General features: G+C 38.9%; 1 protein-coding gene across 7 annotated transcripts in view; it reads left to right on the plus strand.

The window, feature by feature from the left end:
- Nucleotides 1–20,834, plus strand: part of LOC128699864 (probable E3 ubiquitin-protein ligase HERC1) — a gene marked incomplete at its 5' end in the record, with an annotated part of 163,798 nt that overhangs the window by 78,680 nt on the left and 64,284 nt on the right. For all 7 annotated transcript variants that reach the window (XM_070102322.1, XM_070102323.1, XM_070102324.1 and 4 more), the window contains 5 exon segments: nucleotides 5,152–5,288; nucleotides 7,404–7,588; nucleotides 11,501–11,703; nucleotides 12,899–13,072; nucleotides 19,252–19,376. In XM_070102322.1, coding sequence (XP_069958423.1) covers nucleotides 5,152–5,288; nucleotides 7,404–7,588; nucleotides 11,501–11,703; nucleotides 12,899–13,072; nucleotides 19,252–19,376 — 824 coding nt within the window.

Here is a 20,834-nt window from a genome sequence, read left to right on the forward strand (position 1 = left end):
AATAAAAGTTCAAAGTGGAAAGCAAAAGAAATGTAAGAGGAGCCTGGGGACATGACTAATGAACAGAGGAAATGTTATTTTAGTGCCAGGAATGTCTGTCTTGTTTATTCTGGACCCTATTTGGAAATTGACATCTTTTGAAGTTTTTGTGAAATTGGCAAAATTGCCAATTTCTGACCACTTTATTGGATAGTTGAAATCGGTAATTGGCTGGTTTCTTGTACTCATTCAATAGAATGGAGTTCTAACGAAATAGTTATGATTTTTGTCAACTGGTGCATTGGAATTGATTGAAAATTGGGATCAAAGTGGGTGAAATCACCGATGCGTAAACATTGTCGAGATTGCTAACTTCGCGAGAGCATAATTCTGTAAGTTTTTCATCAAATTTCATACTTTTGGTGTTATTATGATCGGGAAAAGATTCTCTATAATTTCATAAGAATTTTTTTTTCTTTTTTCTTTTTCGAAAAATTTTCAGCCCTGAGAACAAGTTTAGGAGAGAGCCTCTCGACCCTGGAAGAGTTAATAATAATCATTCATGTTAAACATGGAATTAATGCTTTCCATGAATGCAATAATAATAAGAATAAATAAATAAATAAAAAGTTATTGGATTTTCAAACTGAAATTCTTTATTTCCACATGCATCATTTGTACACAAAATAGGTGACATTATATATTGCACATGAGAAGCCACTGGTTATGTAGGGCATTATACAGTTATGTTAAACTCTTTTCCTCTCATTTTGTCATAAAAAAAATAAAAATGTAATGCACAAGTTACCTAGGACACAAGTGCAACTAATGTGACATTTTATTGTGGTAATGTTTCGCTCTCCAGGAGCTTTATCAAGCCATTACAAACAATACATGGACACAGAGGGTATATATAGGCTCAGAGTGAGGTGCAATACTAGTGGTAGTAGTAGTAGTAGTGACAAAAGTTGTAGTGGTAGTAGTAATACTGCTACTACTACAACTACCACTAGTATTGCACCTCACTCTGAGCCTTTATATACCCTCTGTGTCCATGTATTGTTCGTAACGGCTTGATAAAGGTCCTGGAGAGCAAAACGTTGTCACATTAGTTGCACTTGTGTCCTTTTACTTCACATATTGTCGGTAATTCTACCAACTTTATTACACAAGTTACCTACAGACTAAGACGATGAATACTTGGTGGATCTTGTTCATGTGTTAACCTTAATTCCAAGGTTGTAAGTGGTCTAGAAAATACTGTAAACATTGGTTTCTTCACAAAACTTTGAATAGTTTTGAGGAATAAAATGAAAATGGACAAAGAAGTGTCAACAAATTAAGCACCATGTTTTCTGCATGGCTTCTTTACACGTTTATCGCTCAGAACCTTTTCATAATGGATTGTGCATTGTCATGAGTTTGTGCATTTGAATTTTTATAAATTTTGCTTGTAAGTGATACAGTGTTATTGCTTTTTTTATGACCATATGTATCAAGCATGGTCTTGATAATTTCACAGTGACGTAAAAATAATTGAAAACTGCTTACAAGACAGTGAAACAGCAGCCTTATGACTCGTGAAATCATAATAGCATGATTGTAAACAAAGCACAGTACAGGTGGGGTTAGAACTCGTGGCAAGTGAGTGGTAAACTCCAGGCCAGTGCGTAATCCACTGGGCCAGCTGGCTACAATAACATTCATCCAACTAGAATTCATCCCTATGGTGTATAAATATAGTGAGAGTAAGACACATGTGCAACATCTGGGTATCTTTATTGTAGACGTTTCGCCATCCAGTGGCTTTATCAATACAAATTCTAGGACATAACTTGAAGACAGTAGAACTATGTACAGAAGATGAGGTAATCAGTCCCTCAACCTAGGAGTAGGTTTGAACAGCACCATAGTCGTGGAGATTCTGAAGCAGAAGAAAGAATCCTGGCGCTTCAGAATCTCCACGACTATGGTGCTGTTCGCACCTACTCCTAGGTTGAGGGACTGATTACCTCATCTTCTGTACATAGTTCTACTGTCTTCAAGTTATGTCCTAGAATTTGTATTGATAAAGCCACTGGATGGCGAAACGTCTACAATAAAGATACCCAGATGTTGCACATGTGTCTTACTCTCATCTTGTCGGTATTATATACCATTCGTACACATAAATATAGTACATAGTTGAATGAATCTTATTGTAGCCAGCTGGCCCAGTGGCGTACGCACTGGCCTGGAGTTTTACCACTCACTTGCCGTGATTTCTAACATCACCCATATCATGTTTTGTTAGCATCATTGCTAGGTCAGGTGACCTATTCTGCAGAAATTCCAGTTGAATAGGTCATGTAACATTATATAATATGGTTCTCTGTCTTGTTAGATTTCTTTCAATTACAAAGGTGAGAGTTTTTGCACTGTTTGTTTCACTTTTCTTACCAGCACAGCAACTGTTGCTGTTGCTTGTACTCGCACATCACCACCACCACCACCGTTTACACAACAGTAATTTTGATTTGAAACAATTGCACTGTGGTTGAGCATATGTGTAGTAAAAAAAAAAAAAAAACATGAAATTTGAATCATGGCATTTACTCCCTATGGGGTTTAAATAGTCTTCTTACATCATATTTAAATTCAATTCTTTTCATGAAAAATGATTTCACTTTCTGTGCTTAAAGCTGTTTTCTCTAGTTCAATTTTTTTTTACCAGTTTCAATGCAAACTTGGTTACTGAAAGATTGGTGTATATTGAGAAATGGCCAAAACATTAATTGAAAAGTAAAAATCAGCACTGGAATTGTTCTGAAAGTGATTTGGGTCAGTTTGGCTCACCTGAAGCTATTTTCTCTAATTTACTATTTTTTAATATTATTAATTTGAAGCAGTTAGAGTAATGCAGTGGAACCTCAAATATCAAACTTTCTTCAGTCCAGAAGGCTGTTCGAGTGCCTTTACTGAATGAATTTATCCCCATCAGGAATAATGTAAATTAGATTAGTCCATTTCAGACCCTCAAAAATACACTTATAAAAGCACTTACAAAAATACACTTACATAATTGGTCGTGTTGGGAGCAGTTCGATTTTTGAGGTTCCACTGTACTTAAATATGGCCATTTTCTTCTGAGCTGGGTTCACCTGATCAGTCTTTTAAAATCTTTTTTGTATGTTCATCAAATGCCTTCATTTTTTTATTTATGTTGTTTTGTTCATGGATAACATTATTTTTTTTTTTTTTGTATAAATCTTGTCAAGAAATGTATTTTCTTTAGCTAGCTATATTTATATGTTTTTGAATCTGTTGACCCAGCAGATTTTGCCCATATTACCGAAATGTGTTAAATCTGGTCATGTTAAGTTAAAATTTTACTGTGTAGGATTTTCCTGTTATTGTGGGTTCTCCTTGAGCATAAGACCTGTGAATATGAAGGCCTGACTGTACCTGGTTGCCAGGGATGCTACTACTCTCTGGGCCCTGTGACTTGCCATAAACTATCACTTCTGTCTTAACTATCATTGGCAAGGTTTTAGAAAATTCGCTCAGTTAATGGTTTATTGGATGTTAGTCAGATGAATGATTATTATTATGTAAATTTTAGGTATAATTATCCTCTTGTGATTGGCTGTTTGTCATACAGAAGCAGTTAGTTTCGGGGTGTTCTTTTTTTAGTTCATCACATAATTCACATAAGGAGGTTTTGTGGGCAAGGGGCTTGGACTTCCAGCAAGCGTGCGTGAGCGTGTTAGATAGTGAATGGAGACGAATGGTACTTGGGACCTGACGATCTGTTGGAGTGTGAGCAGGGTAGTATTTAGTGAAGGGATTCAGGGAAACCGGTTATTTTCATATAGTCGGACTTGAGTCCTGGAAATGGGAAGTACAATGCCTGCACTTTAAAGGAGGGGTTTGGGATATTGGCAGTTTGGAGGGATATGTTGTGTATCTTTATATGTGTATGCTTCTAGACTGTTGTATTCTGAGCACCTCTGCAAAAACAGTGATAATGTGCGAGTGTGGTGAAAGTGTTGAATGATGATGAAAGTATTTTCTTTTTGGGGATTTTCTTTCTTTTTTTTTGGGTCACCCTGCCTCGGTGGGAGACGTCAGACTTGTTGAAAAAAAAAAAAATAAATAAATAATTCTTTATAAATTTTCCAGTGATTATAGCACTTACTACTGCCTCTTGGGTTCCTTTTCACTATGTCATCCACTCTATGGAAAATTTTTGTAGTACTGTACATGTATCCTTTTGGCATTGTTTTAGTTTCATTTTTCAATTGTTTTACTCTTTTGATACCTGAAGTATACAGTACCTGGAGGGAAGTTTCTTGGGTCACTGCCCCTACCACCCAGTCCTTGAAAGTTCTCTGTTTATTCTCCAAGTTGCAATTTTGCCTGTCTTGATGGTACTAAGAAATACTGATCTTTGTTTTTGTATTCTTTTATGATCCTTTATTTGGTTATCTTGTCTCCTTTCTCTCTTTTAGTCATTAAGGACATTTCAAGTATTTTGTATATTTCTTCACTGCTTTTTTTTTAACTGTCATTTTGTACTTTTTTTTTTTAGGTTGGTCACTACATTAGGACATCATTTTAAATTTGGTGTAACACATATGTATTGTCAGCACTCTATCATTTTCCATCCATGATCTTCATATGACGGTCATTATAAAGTTTCTCTCAATTTCAGTATATTTTCTGGTGATGCTCTATGGTGTCAAATATCTTCAAGATTTTTTATTATTATTGGAGAATATCAATACAGTGGACCCCCGCTTAACGATCACCTCCCAATGCGACCAATTATGTAAGTGTATTTATGTAAGTGCGTTTGTACGTGTATGTTTGGGGGTCTGAAATGGACTAATCTACTTCACAATATTCCTTATGGGAACAAATTCGGTCAGTACTGGCACCTGAACATACTTCTGGAATGAAAAAATATCGTTAACCTGGGGTCCACTGTATTTTTTCCTCGCCATAATCATCATGCGAGATGGTTTTGCTCTTTCATTTTCATTACATGGTACTCGACTACATTAAATTCCTTTACCCATCTAATTTATCTAATTTTCTCGGTTATTAATTTTTATGTGAATATTACAATATTAACTATTAGTAAGGATGTGTGTTGATTCAATTCTTATGTGATTCATTGTACTTTGCCAGGTGAAGGTACAATGTCACCATTGGCTGCTGGCGGAGGGCAGGGTGACCCTGGCATACAGTTAGCCAATGCTCTTGCTGCGTGTATTCTCTCGACACATCTTCCACATTCACACCGGCAGTGGGCTGCCACACAACTGGTACGTTTCAATCCTGCCCATGGTATGGCTTATATTAATGTGTGTGTTTATTTTATGGCATTAAAAGTTGTGCAGATGTCACTTTTCTGGTAAGAAAGCTATTAAATGAGTGAGTTAAAATGTTTCTTTTGTTGGATAGGTCAACGGCCATACCACAGTGAAAGCACTGCTCTTTTGTTGAATCAATTACCTTGTTGGGAAAAGGTCAGTGTCTGGTCATTTAGACTGGCTGTGCTAGTGCTCAGCAGGCTCATACAGCCATCACAACATGGCTTATTAAACAGTTGTAGCAGGAGGTTGTCTAATTTCTTGAAAATTTTGGTCTTCATTCTAGCATAATTTGTGATCTTTGCTGGAAGTAGATTAAAGTGTCTTGGGCCATGGTTGTTTAGACACACATAACCAGCACGTAGGAGAAAGAAACTTTATGGTGACATTTTGGTCCATCTTGGACAAAAATGTCATAATTTTTTTTCTCCTATGTGCAGGTTATTTGTGTATTGTTCTGGTCATGGTATTATGCACCACAGTCTTGCTAATCAGGGAATAAGGTATTTCTCTCATCTCCTTTCCATAGTGAACAGTCCATGTCTTTTGAGGCATTTCCAATAGTCTAGATGTTTTATTAGTTCTGTGCAGGTAGTAAATATCCTATGTACAATTTCTAGCTCTGCTGTCTCCTGCCTTGAGAGGTAATAATTCTTCCTGCATCTTAACGGTTGAAAACTGTCACCATTGGACACTATATTATTTCCACTTGCTCATTGGAAGACTTACTTGATAACTGTTGTTAGTTTTTCTGCCACTTAATTAGTTATTTTGGTACCATCCAGCTAAGGTTAGTGTTCATATCTGTCTGCTATGAGGGTGAGTGATAGTAATGGTGCTAGAACCATATCCTGTAGTACAGGAGGGCCCCATTTATATGGCTCTTAAGTTCCTGACCCTGTATGGTGAGCAGACATTGCCTATGGGTGAAAAATAGCTTTTTCATTATTGAATGTGTCTAAAATGCTTCATGACATGTTTATACTATCATATATTAAGTGCTCAGTACAGCTAGGCAAAAAAGAAAGTATAAAAACGTAAAATAAATACTTTATTCTTTCAACACACCGGCTGTATCCCACCGAGGCGGGGTGGCCCAAAAGGAAAAACGAAAGTTTCTCCTTTTACATTTAGTAATATATGCAGGAGAAGGGGTTACTAGCCCCTTGCTCCCGGCATTTTAGTCGCCTCTTACAACACGCATGGCTTAGGGAGGAATAATTCTGTTCCACTTCCCCATGGAGGTAAGAGGAAATAAACAAGAACTAGAAAGAAAATAGAAGAAAACCCAAAACCCAGAGGGGTGTGTGTATATACATGCTTGTACATGTATGGGTAGTGTGACCTAAGTGTAAGTAGAAGTAGCAAGACGTACCTGAAATCTTGCAAGTTTATGAGACACAAAAAAGGACACCAGCAATCCTACCATCATGTAAAACAATTACAGGCTTTCGTTTTACACTCACTTGGCAGGATGGTAGTTCCTCCCTGGGTGGTTGCTGTCTACCAACCTACTACCCTAGGTAAAATAAATACACTGTACATAAAATATTTGTCTTAAAATACTGTAGTCCCTCGCATAACGAACGCATCGCATAACGTTAAATTCGCCTAACGATACATTTTAACGCTAACTTTTGCCGAGGCAAAAGTTAGCGTTAAAATGTATTTAGCTGGGACTAGACTTTAAGTTTATTACCACTTTTTGTGATATGTTTGTCAGAAATTTCAACATCTTTACCCTACTTTTCCTGAGTTCATTTTAGGAACCATTACTCCATTTATAAAATGCCATTGCAAAATCCTTGGATTGTATTTAGGCTCATGGTTACTGGATAGTGTTTTCATTCTTGAGAAGAACAAGACACTTGTGCAACATTTGGGAATCTTTATTGCAAAAACATTTCGCCAGCCAGTGACTCCCTCATCTTCCATTGTGCTTCTCTGTAATGGACTGAAGAAGCCACTGGCTGGCAAAACTTTTCTGTAAAAATGATTCCTAAGAGTTGCACAAGTGTCTCATTTTTCAACTTGCCAGTTTTCTAATCCATTTACTTCAAAAATTAGGTTGAATGTATTGGTGGTCGTGCACGTCTAGTTGAGAATGACAGCGACTTGCCTGGAGGTGAGACTGGCACTGGTGCAGACTTCACTGGAACTCTGCCTCATGTCCAGACCACTTTCCTAGAGGGCCACACTGCTCGCACCTCCAATGTTCTCTGGCTTCAGGCAAGAAATTTATTAGTTTCAAGGTAAGTAGAATCATTTTTTTGTTCATCCTGTTGAGCGCAAGTATATAATAAGTGCTCTTAGCTCTTATAAAGTTCCTCTATATAGTTCAAGTTTTTGTGAATGTGATTGAAATATAGATCCCAAAATAGAGCATGGAAATGCTTCATAGTTCATGTTTTTTAAATTCAGATGAACTTTTTCAATCACATATACAAAAATCACACTACAGAAGAGCTCTATAAGAGAGCATTACTATAATAACATAAATTTAAAGAATATTGTAGATACACACTGTTTTTCCTGTGAAGATTAATCAATTGGTTAATCTAAGTTGATGTGGTCATACGGTATTAAGTTTAGCAGCATTAATATCTACAATCACCAGCATGTTCAACAGTTGCTGAAATACAGCTAGAGTAGGTATATACACCTACCATCCGACTTACGACCGAGTTCGGTTCCGAGAAACCGGTCGTAAGTCGAAATGGTCGTAAGTCGAACTTTACTACTGAATATCAACAAAACATTTTTGTAATGACTTTATTTTATTGTTTTATTTTGGTATTTCATGTTTTACTTTACTTTTTATGCTGTTAGTACTGTATTTTATACTGTAAGGTTTAGGATAAACACTGTGTACAACACAAATAGTTGTTTATTTCCCAGAAGTTTGGTCATAAGTCGAGCAGGTCGTAAGTCGGATGGTAGGTGTACATGACTGTTAAAGGCACGGTAATGTGTGATTGCTTTATAATCATGATCATATACTGTACTGGGTTACTGTGCTAACCTTCAGGGTTAATTATCTAAATGGTTTTCTACTGAACTTGAGAGATTCTTGAATATTAATGCACTGAATATTCCCTTCAAATATTTCATACATGTTTTTCATGTAAATTAAGCATTCATAAATCATATAAATTGTGGAAAATGTTAGATAAATGCTGTTTAGTGGACATGAATTCATGTAGCTTAGAAAAAATGGCAGAAGGCTTGTGGCTGCAGGGGAATACTACTCGTGTCTGGTGAGCAGATTGTGAAAATATACGGGGATTACTATCCAAATATTGCACATGACATGATTTTTTTTTTTTTATATTTTTGGGGATGTTTAAAGGGTTTCTAGGTAGTAGGTTGGTAGACAACACCCTCCCAGGGAGGTACTACCGTCCTGCCAAGTGAGTGTAAAACGAAAGCCTGTAATTGTTTTACATGATGGTAGGATTGCTGGTGTCCTTTTTTCTGTCTCGTAAACATGCAAGATTTCAGGTACGTCTTGCTACTTCTACTTACACTTAGGTCACACTACACATACATGTTTTTTTTTTTTTTTTTTTATTATCACACCGGCCGATTCCCACCAAGGCAGGGTGGCCCGAAAAAGAAAAACTTTCACCATCATTCACTCCATCACTGTCTTGCCAGAAGGGTGCTTTACACTACAGTTTTTAAACTGCAACATTAACACCCCTCCTTCAGAGTGCAGGCACTGTACTTCCCATCTCCAGGACTCAAGTCCGGCCTGCCGGTTTCCCTGAATCCCTTCATAAATGTTACTTTGCTCACACTCCAACAGCACGTCAAGTATTAAAAACCATTTGTCTCCATTCACTCCTATCAAACACGCTCACGCATGCCTGCTGGAAGTCCAAGCCCCTCGCACACAAAACCTCCTTTACCCCCTCCCTCCAACCCTTCCTAGGCCGACCCCTACCCCGCCTTCCTTCCACTACAGACTGATACACTCTTGAAGTCATTCTGTTTCGCTCCATTCTCTCGACATGTCCGAACCACCTCAACAACCCTTCCTCAGCCCTCTGGACAACAGTTTTGGTAATCCCGCACCTCCTCCTAACTTCCAAACTACGAATTCTCTGCATTATATTCACACCACACATTGCCCTCAGACATGACATCTCCACTGCCTCCAGCCTTCTCCTCGCTGCAACATTCATCACCCACGCTTCACACCCATATAAGAGCGTTGGTAAAACTATACTCTCATACATTCCCCTCTTTGCCTCCAAGGACAAAGTTCTTTGTCTCCACAGACTCCTAAGTGCACCACTCACTCTTTTTCCCTCATCAATTCTATGATTCACCTCATCTTTCATAGACCCATCCGCTGACACGTCCACTCCCAAATATCTGAATACGTTCACCTCCTCCATACTCTCTCCCTCCAATCTGATATTCAATCTTTCATCACCTAATCTTTTTGTTATCCTCATAACCTTACTCTTTCCTGTATTCACCTTTAATTTTCTTCTTTTGCACACCCTACCAAATTCATCCACCAATCTCTGCAACTTCTCTTCAGAATCTCCCAAGAGCACAGTGTCATCAGCAAAGAGCAGCTGTGACAACTCCCACTTTGTGTGTGATTCTTTATCTTTTAACTCCACGCCTCTTGCCAAGACCCTCGCATTTACTTCTCTTACAACCCCATCTATAAATATATTAAACAACCACGGTGACATCACACATCCTTGTCTAAGGCCTACTTTTACTGGGAAAAAATTTCCCTCTTTCCTACATACTCTAACTTGGGCCTCACTATCCTCGTAAAAACTCTTCACTGCTTTCAGTAACCTACCTCCTACACCATACACTTGCAACATCTGCCACATTGCCCCCCTATCCACCCTGTCATACGCCTTTTCCAAATCCATAAATGCCACAAAGACCTCTTTAGCCTTATCTAAATACTGTTCACTTATATGTTTCACTGTAAACACCTGGTCCACACACCCCCTACCTTTCCTAAAGCCTCCTTGTTCATCTGCTATCCTATTCTCCGTCTTACTCTTAATTCTTTCAATTATAACTCTACCATACACTTTACCAGGTACACTCAACAGACTTATCCCCCTATAATTTTTGCACTCTCTTTTATCCCCTTTGCCTTTATACAAAGGAACTATGCATGCTCTCTGCCAATCCCTAGGTACCTTACCCTCTTCCATACATTTATTAAATAATTGCACCAACCACTCCAAAACTATATCCCCACCTGCTTTTAACATTTCTATCTTTATCCCATCAATCCCAGCTGCCTTACCCCCTTTCATTTTACCTACTGCCTCACGAACTTCCCCCACACTCACAACTGGCTCTTCCTCACTCCTACAAGATGTTATTCCTCCTTGCCCTATACACGAAATCACAGCTTCCCTATCTTCATCAACATTTAACAATTCCTCAAACATGTACAAGCATATATATATATATACACACCCCTCTGGGTTTTCTTCTATTTTCTTTCTAGTTCTTGTTCTTGTTTATTTCCTCTTATCTCCATGGGGAAGTGGAACAGAATTCTTCCTCCGTAAGCCATGCGTGTTGTAAGAGGCAACTAAAATACCGGGAGCAAGGGGCTAGTAACCCCTTCTCCTGTATATATTACTAAATTTAAAAGGAGAAATTTTTGTTTTTCCTTTTGGGCCCCCCCACCTCAGTGGGATACAGCTGGTGCGTTTTAAGAAAGTTTAAAGGGTTGAAGCTTTTCAGTACTGCTTAGCCAAAATCACATTATGTAGGATTGCATACTTTTTTTTTTATTAACACTGGCACTCTTCTGAGGCAGGGTGGCCCCCCCAAAAAAAGAGGAAAATTTTCTCCATCATTCATTGAATCATTACCGGAAGTATGCTGATATCACAATTCAGATAACTCTGTGACGTGCAACATCCCCACCCGTCCTTCAAAGTGTAGGCACTTTACATCCCACCTCCAGCACTCAGGTCTTGCTAACCTGTTTCCTCGAATCCCTTTATAAATGTTACCCTCTACATAGAATGTATATTTGTTCCAAAGTAAGCTTTATAGTTTTGGCTGGTAAAATATTTTAAAGGTTTGAACATACAGAAATGTAATTTACAAAACAATACTTACACTCTTGTCACATTATCAAATCTGAATTTTTTTAACAGTGGGCATGACAGTTCTGTGCGCACATGGAAAGTAGGTCAGCGGAGTATTGGACCTCAGGAGCATACATTGGTGTTCCAGCAGAGTGACAGTGCAGGCAATTACAATGTAAACCTTGCAGCTGTGGAACATTTGGTTTCGCTTCCCTCGGAACGATATGTTGCAGCGACTTTTGAAAATGTTCTCAATATATGGGCTCTGAGTGGTAAGATCATTTTCTCTTTTTCATTTCTAAATATTCTCTGTTAATTTAAAATTTTTAATTTTTAACCAAATTTGTCAACAGTCAGAGATTTATTAAAAGAGATATTCCAATTCATAGGTGCGGTACTTAGTTGAATTAGTTGTACTATAGATGTACAAGCCACTGGGCCAACTGGGCACAGTATTGTAACCAGCTGTCCCAGTGGCTTATGCACTGGCCTGGAGTTTTACGACTTGCCATGATTTCAGACCCCACCTGTTCTGATTTTTGTTTACAATCATGTTATTATGGTTTCATGAGTTGCATAGATATACCTTTGATGGGTTTCAATGCCTTTTGAGGGGAAGGGAGTCCTAGATTTTCAGAATGCCTAATAATCATATAAATTAATTTTGTCCCAATAATGCTGGATGACCATTAACTGGTTGCTAGATAAATGATGATCTGCTGTAGTAGCATTTTTACAAAGCCAGTATTATTCTCTTCTTTTTTGGGGATGACTTAACTAACATGTATGTTAATGAGACAGTAAAGGACACTCCATTGATAACTGCAGTATAAAGATCTCTCAGAATATATTTTTATTTTATTAGCACATTGGCCAATTTCCACCAAGGCAGGGTGGCCCGAAAAAGAAAAACTTTCACCATCATTCACTCCATCACTGTCTTGCCAGAAGGGTGCTTTACACTACAGTTTTTAAACTGCAACATTAACACCCCTCCTTCAGAGTGCAGGCACTGTACTTCCCATCTCCAGGACTCAAGTCCGGCCTGCCGGTTTTCCTGAATCCCTTCATGAATGTTACTTTGCTCGCTTTCTAACAGCACGTCAAGTATTAAAAACCATTTGTCTCCATTCACTTCTATCAAACACGCTCACGCATGCCCGCTGGAAGTCCAAGCCCCTCGCACACAAAACCTCCTTTACCCCCTCCCTCCAACCTTTCCTAATAAATTTATAATTTTTTTTTATACTGGCCGTCTCATCGAGACAAGGCGACCCGAAGAGGGAACACTTTCACCATCATTCACACAATCACTGTTTTATTTGTGCACCTTTGGCAAGACAATGATAGTGTGAATGATGGTGAAAGTATTTCTTTTTTGGGTCACCCTGCCTTAGTGGGAGATGGCCAGCATGTTAAAAAAAATAATTAAGCGGTACACCAAGTGTGCTGTTATGTTTCCGGCAGGTGGAAGCATCGGAACGTGGTCGGGTAACAGCATAATAACTTGCCTGGAAGCAGCAGCCCAGGGCATGTGTGATTGTGTGGTCATTGGACACCACGATGGTTCGGTGACACTAGCAGCCATTACCACTACTGGTGTTGTGCCCTCCACCATCATGCATGCTGGAAGACAAGATGGTATGTACCTTCTCTTTTAATCTGCCATCTAATAATTGTTTGGGGATAAGTAAATAGAGACATTTATTTATGCACAGGTACACGTAAGTACAAATATCATACATAGTGTAAATTACCTAGGATAACCTAAAAAGTCAAAGTGACCTATTTCCATTGGGCTCATCCCCCTGAAGCCTATTTCTTGCCTATTCTGCAAGAATCTTTCTGCAAAATATTTTTTTTTCCTTTTAACCCTTAAATTGTCCAAAAGTAGATCTACGTTCACATGCATAGTGCTCCAAAAGTGGATCTATGTTTTTTTACATATTTTCAAATACAGTGGTTCCTCGTTTATCATCGTTAATCCGTTCCCAGAAGTGCGACGAATATCGAAATAGTAGATTTTCGAATCAATTTTCCCCATAAGAAATAATGTAAATACAATTAATCCATTCCTGACACCCAGAAGTATTAAAACATTTTTTTACATGAAATATAGATGTAGTACATAAACAATACAATGGCATATGATGAATGAAACATTAACAGCATAATACTTACCTTTATTGGCAATTATTCTTAGTGTATGGAAGACTGGAGGAGGAGAGAGATTGGATTAGTTACACTTTGGAAGGGGAATCCCCTTCTATCAACAGATCAGGTAACAAGTCCTTTTCTGGGGTTACATACTTCTCTGTTTCTTAATGCCACTAGGACCAGCTTGAGAGTCACTGGACTCCTGTCTAGCAAGAAAAGTGTCCATAGAGCTCTGTTTCTGGTGTCTCTTTAAAACTTCCCTAAAATGGGCCAAGACTATCACTGTACAAGTTACCGATGTGGCTTGCAACATCTTTCTCAGGGTGATGTTTCTCCATAAATCTTTCCATCCTACCCCACATTTCAAAAACCTCCTTAATTTCTGAAGAAGTCACCTTCTTTCATCACTCTTCCTCCTCCTCTGCAGCAAGATTCTGAGCTGCGATCTGTTGCTGTTCCTGCTGAAGCTCTTGCAGCTCCTCAGTGGTTAGCTCTTCATTGTGGTCCTCCACCAGCTTCCACATCCTCCAAACCCACATCCAACCCCATGGAACTCCGCAATGCCACAACTGACAGGCTCATCAGGGTCAGCCACAAACCCTTCAAAATCCCTTGTGGACACAATCTGGCTACAATTTTCTCCAAGCAACAACGGCTTCCTTGATTTCCTTTTTCTTTGCCACGATGGAAGATATGGTTTATGGGGTTTGTTATACAGTGGTCCCTCAATAATCCTCCGGCCTGAAAGTCGTCCATTTCGGAAATAGTCCAGTTTTTTCATCAAAATATTGGCTCGCAAATGGTCCGGTAACTCGCTAATAGTCCTAATAGTCCTTCGTCCCGGACGCGTACTCACGCTCTGAGCCGCCTCGGCCTTTCCTTCCCAGCCAGTGTGCCATTGTTTACCAGTGAGTGATGGTCCCCTCACATGCTCCTACGAAATATTTCATAATATTTCATTGATTTTAGTGCTTGCAAGTGCTAAATAAGCTACCATGGCTCCAAATAAAGCTTCTAGTGCCAGCCCTTTGGTAAAGAATGTGAGAAACACAAAATTTATGAAAAAGTTTGTAGAAAAATACAAAGATGGTGGTGGTAGAGTGGAAGCAGTTGTGATAGTGGTTGATGAACATAAGAAAGGAGGATCATTGCAGCAGGCCTGTTGGCCCGTGCTCGGCAGGTCCTTTACAATTCATCCCACTAACGAAACATTTTCCCAACCCAGTCCTCAATGCTTCCCAAGAGATAAGCTCTGATAACCCTATCCACTCATTTGCAAGTCCCAAATGGGTGGATAGAGTTATCAGAGCTTATTTCTTGGGTAGCATTGAGGACTGGGTTGGGAAAATGTTTCGTTATTGGGATGAATTGTAAAGGACCTGCCGAGCATGGGTCAACAGGCCTGCTGCAGTGATCCTCCTGTCTTGTGTTCTTATGTTCATCAACCACTATAACAACTGCTTCCACTCTACCACCACCATCTTTGTATTTTTCTACAAACTTTTTCATAAATTATGTGTTTCTCACATTCTTTACCAAAGGGCTGGCACTAGAAGCTTTCTTTGGTGGTAGTGATGGTGGTAAAAGGTAGTAGTGATGGTGGTAGAGGGTTCCTTCTTTAGTGATTCAGTAATTCTACCAACTCCTCCAATGTTGTTGGAGTTGAAATTGAGACACATGTGCAACATCTGGGTATCTTTATTGTAGACGTTTCGCCATCCAGTGGCTTTATAATACAAATTCCAGGACATAACTTGAAGACAGGAGAACTATGTACAGAAGATGAGTTATATAGGGCTACAAAAACCACCGCCGCCTCAGCTGCTGTTTCACCACCATTATGGACGGCTTACACTCAGTGGCCCTTATATACCCAACAACAACACAACACAACACCTCTCGTGACATACGTAATGACTTATTTTATTCATTCTAGAGTATATTCCATGTTTCTATGTTATTAATATCGTTTATTATGTCATATTAGTTGAATTGTGATAGATAAATAAGCCATAGAGTTGATGTTAGTGTCATATTCTCCAACAATAAACTTGCCATCCCTCCTTCACACAAGCAAATAGCCAATAAGAACATAGTGGAAGAACACTGCAGGTCTACTGGCCCATACAAGGCAGGTCCTTATCAAAATGACCTCCACCCAAAGCTACCCAAGAATTTACTCCCGTACCCAATGACACAAATCAAACTCAGCTCCTCCAACTCATATATTTGTCCAATCTCTTCTTAAAGCTACCCAAGGTATTAGCCTCGATCACCCTACTGGTAAGTGTGATGTTAAATAAGAACTTAAGAAAGTAGGAACACTGGAACAGGCCTGCTGGCCCATACTAGGCCGGTCATTCACAAATCCAACCCACTAACAGAACAAATGCTACCCAAGCAATAAACTCAGGTGCAAGTCCGACTCAAATCCAACCCCTCTCACTCGTGTATTTATCCAACCTAAATTTGAAACTACCCAGTGTTTTAGCTTCGATCACCCTACTAGGCAGACCATTCCACTCATCAACTACCCCTATTACCAATGTTCATTTATACGTTTTATTAGTGTCCTAGAGTCCTTATGGAGGGGAATTCCCCTTCCAAACAGTAACCTCTCTTCCCTCTCTCCTCCTCCCTGTCTTCCATTCATCAACAACAGCCTTCAATAAAGGTAACTGTCATGTTGAATGTTCATTCTTTTGTGCATGTAAATCTATCTTTTAGGTAAAAAAAAAATTGTTGTTGATACTTCTGGGTGTCTGGAACGAATTAATTGGTTTTACATTATTTCTTATGGGGAAAATTGATTCGAAAATCGTCCATTTCGATAATAGTCCCACTTCCAGGAACGGATTATGGACGATTATTGAGGGACCACTGTACATCCTGGCCAGTTTGGCCACATGTACGCCACTTTCATATTGTTCAATGATGTTTTTCTTAAATTCAGTCGTATTTCTCACCTTCTTTACCAAAGGCTTGGCACTAGGAGCTTTCTTTGGAGCCATGGTAGCTTATTTAGCACTTGCAAGCACTAAAATGAATAGAATACTATTATGAAATATTTCATATGAACAAGTGAGGGGAACTGTCGCTCACTGGTAAACAATAGCACACTGGCTGGGAAGGGAGGCCAAGGCGGCTCAGAGCTGTGAGTACGCATCCAGGACGAATGACGATTAGTGAGTCAACTGACCATTTGTGAGCCAATGTTTGGATGAAAATAATGCAACGCTTTCCGAAAAGGATGACCATCGAGCCCGACGATTGTCAAGGGACCACTGTATAACAAAAAAAAAAAAAAGAGATCAAAGTTATTTTTACACGCTTTCAAATATAAAAAAAAAAAAGTTCTACGTTTTGTTACATACTTTCAAATGTTGAAAAAAATGTAGATCTACGTTTGGACAGTTTAAGGGTTAATGCACTGGCTGTCTCCCATCAAAGCAGGATGACCCAAAAAAGAAATACTGTCACCATCATTCACACTAACTCTGTCAAAAAGGTCAGTATGAAAATCAAAATTTATGTACGGCATTGCATTAATGTTAAATAATATTATGATAAATTAACAATAAAAAAAATTATGGCAGTTCAACTTTCTTGGGAATTTGACTTGTTGGATCCCTTGAAAGAGATGCCTTGATGCCAGTGAAGGGTTCTTGATCCAATGACTTGGATCAAGAGCCCCTCACTGGCATCAAGGCACATCTTGGATGGATCCTGATTGTGTCCCATTTCCTAGGCACTATATGACTCCTATGGGTTTGGCATTTCCTGTGATTAAAATAACTATAATAATTGCCTTGTTAGTGCTGAAGTCACTTTCATACTCAGGATTTATTAATGTCTTTTTTGCTGTTTATTATGATCCTTAGTTTGGATTTTTACACCCCTTCCAAGGGTTCCTTGATGGTTGTGAATAGCTCTTTATTCAAGGAATTGGAGTTAACTTTGCTTCCTTGATCACATCACTTTATAAGCCCTACCTTTGCAATACTTTCCCCAGGTTTATTGTAATAATCCAGTTTTAAACTGATAGTTTGGCAAAGAAAAAGTGTTTTGTCCAATTTTTTATGTTTTGGTATTCAATGTATTGTAATCATCACAGTAAGGAAGATTGTTTTAATCTTTATTCTGGACATTTAATTTTTTTAAACACACCGGCCATCTTCCACTGAGGTAGAGTGAACTCAAAAAGCATGTACAGTGGAACCTCAAATATCGAACTTTCTTCGGTCCAGAAGGCTGTTCGAGCGCCTTTACCGAATGAATTTATTCCCATCAGGAATAATGTAAAAGATTAGTCCATTTAGACCCTCAAAAATACACTTTCAGATTGGTCGTTACCTCATAAAAGAAAAGCTTACGACTTGGACCATTGACAAAGCACTTTGTCAATGGTAGTCAGACCGAAAAAGCTTCTGTCTTTTATGTGCACAGTTACTTTTTGTTATTTATAATTGGTCGTGTTGGGAGCAGTTTGATTTTTGAGGTTCCACTGTACTCTTATTCATTTAGTATCTGTCTTGTCAGAAGTATGCTACATTGCTGTTCAAATGACCTTCCTAACTGTAACATTCCCACTTCTCCTTCAGTAGTGTTGGTTTCCGTCACTGCCAATGAAGAATTGAAAAAAAAAAATCACATTACAGCATTATGACACATGCCTGAAATGTTTTGCGCAACGATGGGCTTTCCTTAGAATATGCAATGTTATGTTTTCTTGAAACCGTAGCCTTACAAATTTGAGCCATCCAATGTTACCTTTATGTATTTTAATGAAATAAAAGACAGTGATCATGTGTGAATGATGGTGAAAGTGTTTCTGTTTTGGGTCACTCTGCCTCATTGAGAGACGGCTGACTGGCACTGTACTTACCACCTCCAAGAGCAATCATAAATGAAGCCTTCATAAGTTTAACTCTGCAGTGTGGAGGAGATGCTGACAGTTCAAGCAGCAGCTACAGACTGGTGAATCTTACTTGTGTGCCTATCCTGTTTAGGAATGACACGTGGAGTTGTATACTATTGGAATTTTTCTTTTTAACCTACTGTCCGTCTCCCACCAAGGCAGGGTGACCCAAAACAGAAACAGTTTCACTATCATTCACACTACCACTGTCTTGCCAGAGACGCATGGATACGACAGTTTAGATGCCCCTCTTAACAGCAGATATCCTAAGCCCCTCCTTTAGAGTACAAGTACTGTACTTCCCACCCCAGGACTCGAGTCCGGCTGTCATAAATATAAGCTGCCAGTAAAATTAAAATTTTATTGGGGCTTTCTTGCCTTCCCAAAACAGTTGGGGCTATACAGCATTTGTAAGTTGTCTGTACGTTTTGCAGAAAAAATTGGACACAATACACTTAAATGTTTTGGCTAATTTGTGAAACTCGAGAACTTACTTCTATATATTACAATGTTTGTACATTTGGTTGTGCATGCAGAAAGCCCATGGATATGCAGAGCATTTCGAGTAAGCTTAAGCCTAACTGAAGACTAGTGTCAATAATTATTATTTGCTTATAGTGTAAAAGGGCATTAAAGATGTACAAACAATAAATTTAGGCATTATAGATAGTGACAGTTTAATAAGCAGGGTTTGTATTGTATTTAGTGGTTGGTGCTATATACTGAGCATATTCTTTCCATGCAGTGTATGTAAGTTGCATGGCCTGGCAAGACCAAGACAAGGAGCTGGCTGTGGGCTTCAGTGATGGAATTGTTCGTGTTTGTTTTGTCAACACTGATCTGGACAGCGTCACCCTCAGAGTACAACAGGTAAGTGAGGTTAGGACTCTGGACAGTATCATAATTTACACACAACAGGTGAGTGAGACTCACTCTCCAGGGTGGTGATCTAAATGTTTATCATGGGTTTTAAGACAGGACTTTATATTGAATCTCTTGTAATTTTATATTGAGCTGTTGGAGTGTGAGCAGGGTAATATTTAGTGAAGGGATTCAGGGAAACCGGTTATTTTATATAACCGGACTTGAGTCCTGGAAATGGGGAGTACAATGCCTGCACTCTAAAGGTGGTGTTTGGGATATTGGCAGTTTGGAGGGATATATTGTGTATTTTTATACGTATATACTTCTAAACTGTTCTAGGTAGTAGGTTGGTAGACAGCAACAGCCCAGGGAGGTACTACCGTCCTGCCAAGTGAGTGTAAAACGAAAGCCTGTAATTGTTTTACATGATGGTAGGATTGCTGGTGTCCATTTTTATGTCTCATAAACATGCAAGGTTTCAGGTACATCTTGCTACTTCTACTTACACTTAGGTCACACTACACATACATGTACAAGCATATATATACACACACACCCTTCTGGGTTTTCTTCTATTTTCTTACTAGTTCTTGTTCTTGTTTATTTCCTCTTACCTCCATGGGGAAGTGGAACAGAATTCTTCCTCCGTAAGCCATGCGTGTTGTAAGAGGCGACTAAAATGCCGGGAGCAAGGGGCTAGTAACCCCTTCTCCTGTATATATTACTAAATGTAAAAGGAGAAACTTTCGTTTTTCCTTTTGGGCCACCCCGGCTCGGTGGGATACGGCTGGTGCGTTGAAAGAAAGAAAGACTTCTTAACTGTTGTATTCTGGGCACCTCTGCAAAAACAGTGATTATGTGTGAGTGAGGTGAAGGTGTTGAATGATGATGAAAGTATTTTCTTTTTGGGGATTTTCTTTCTTTTTGGGTCACCCTGCCTGGGTGGGAGATGGCCAACTTGTTAAAAAGAAAAAAAAAATAATAATGAAGTTATGGTTTTCAAACTATACAATTATTTTGATTAAGTTTAGAGATTAGGGGAACTATAGTTCCTAGGCCATCTCTCACCAAGCCAGGGTGACCTAGTAATGGAGAAACAAAAGTTTTTCTTCTTTTTACATTTAGTAATTTGTACAGAAGGGATACTAGCCGCCCCTTGCTCCCGGCATTTTAGTTACCTCTTAGGACACTCACGGCTTATGGAGGAAAAATTCTTCTCTGCTTCCCCATGGAGACAAACATTGATAAACCCTAGAAATTATGCTGTATGGAGACTGATACATTTCAAAAGGAAAACTTGTTACACTTGTCCATTCTGACACTTCAACTCTTAATGCAACTTATTATCACTTTCTATTTAATTATTCCTTAATCCATGGAAGTAGCCTGCCTGTTACCTCAGCCTGTGTGTTTAGTTTGTTCTCTAGTTTTCTGTGTGACACTGTATCTGAGGCTGCCTTACCT

Source organism: Cherax quadricarinatus, chromosome 81 (genome assembly GCF_038502225.1).
Source record: "Cherax quadricarinatus isolate ZL_2023a chromosome 81, ASM3850222v1, whole genome shotgun sequence".
NCBI lineage: Eukaryota > Metazoa > Arthropoda > Malacostraca > Decapoda > Parastacidae > Cherax > Cherax quadricarinatus.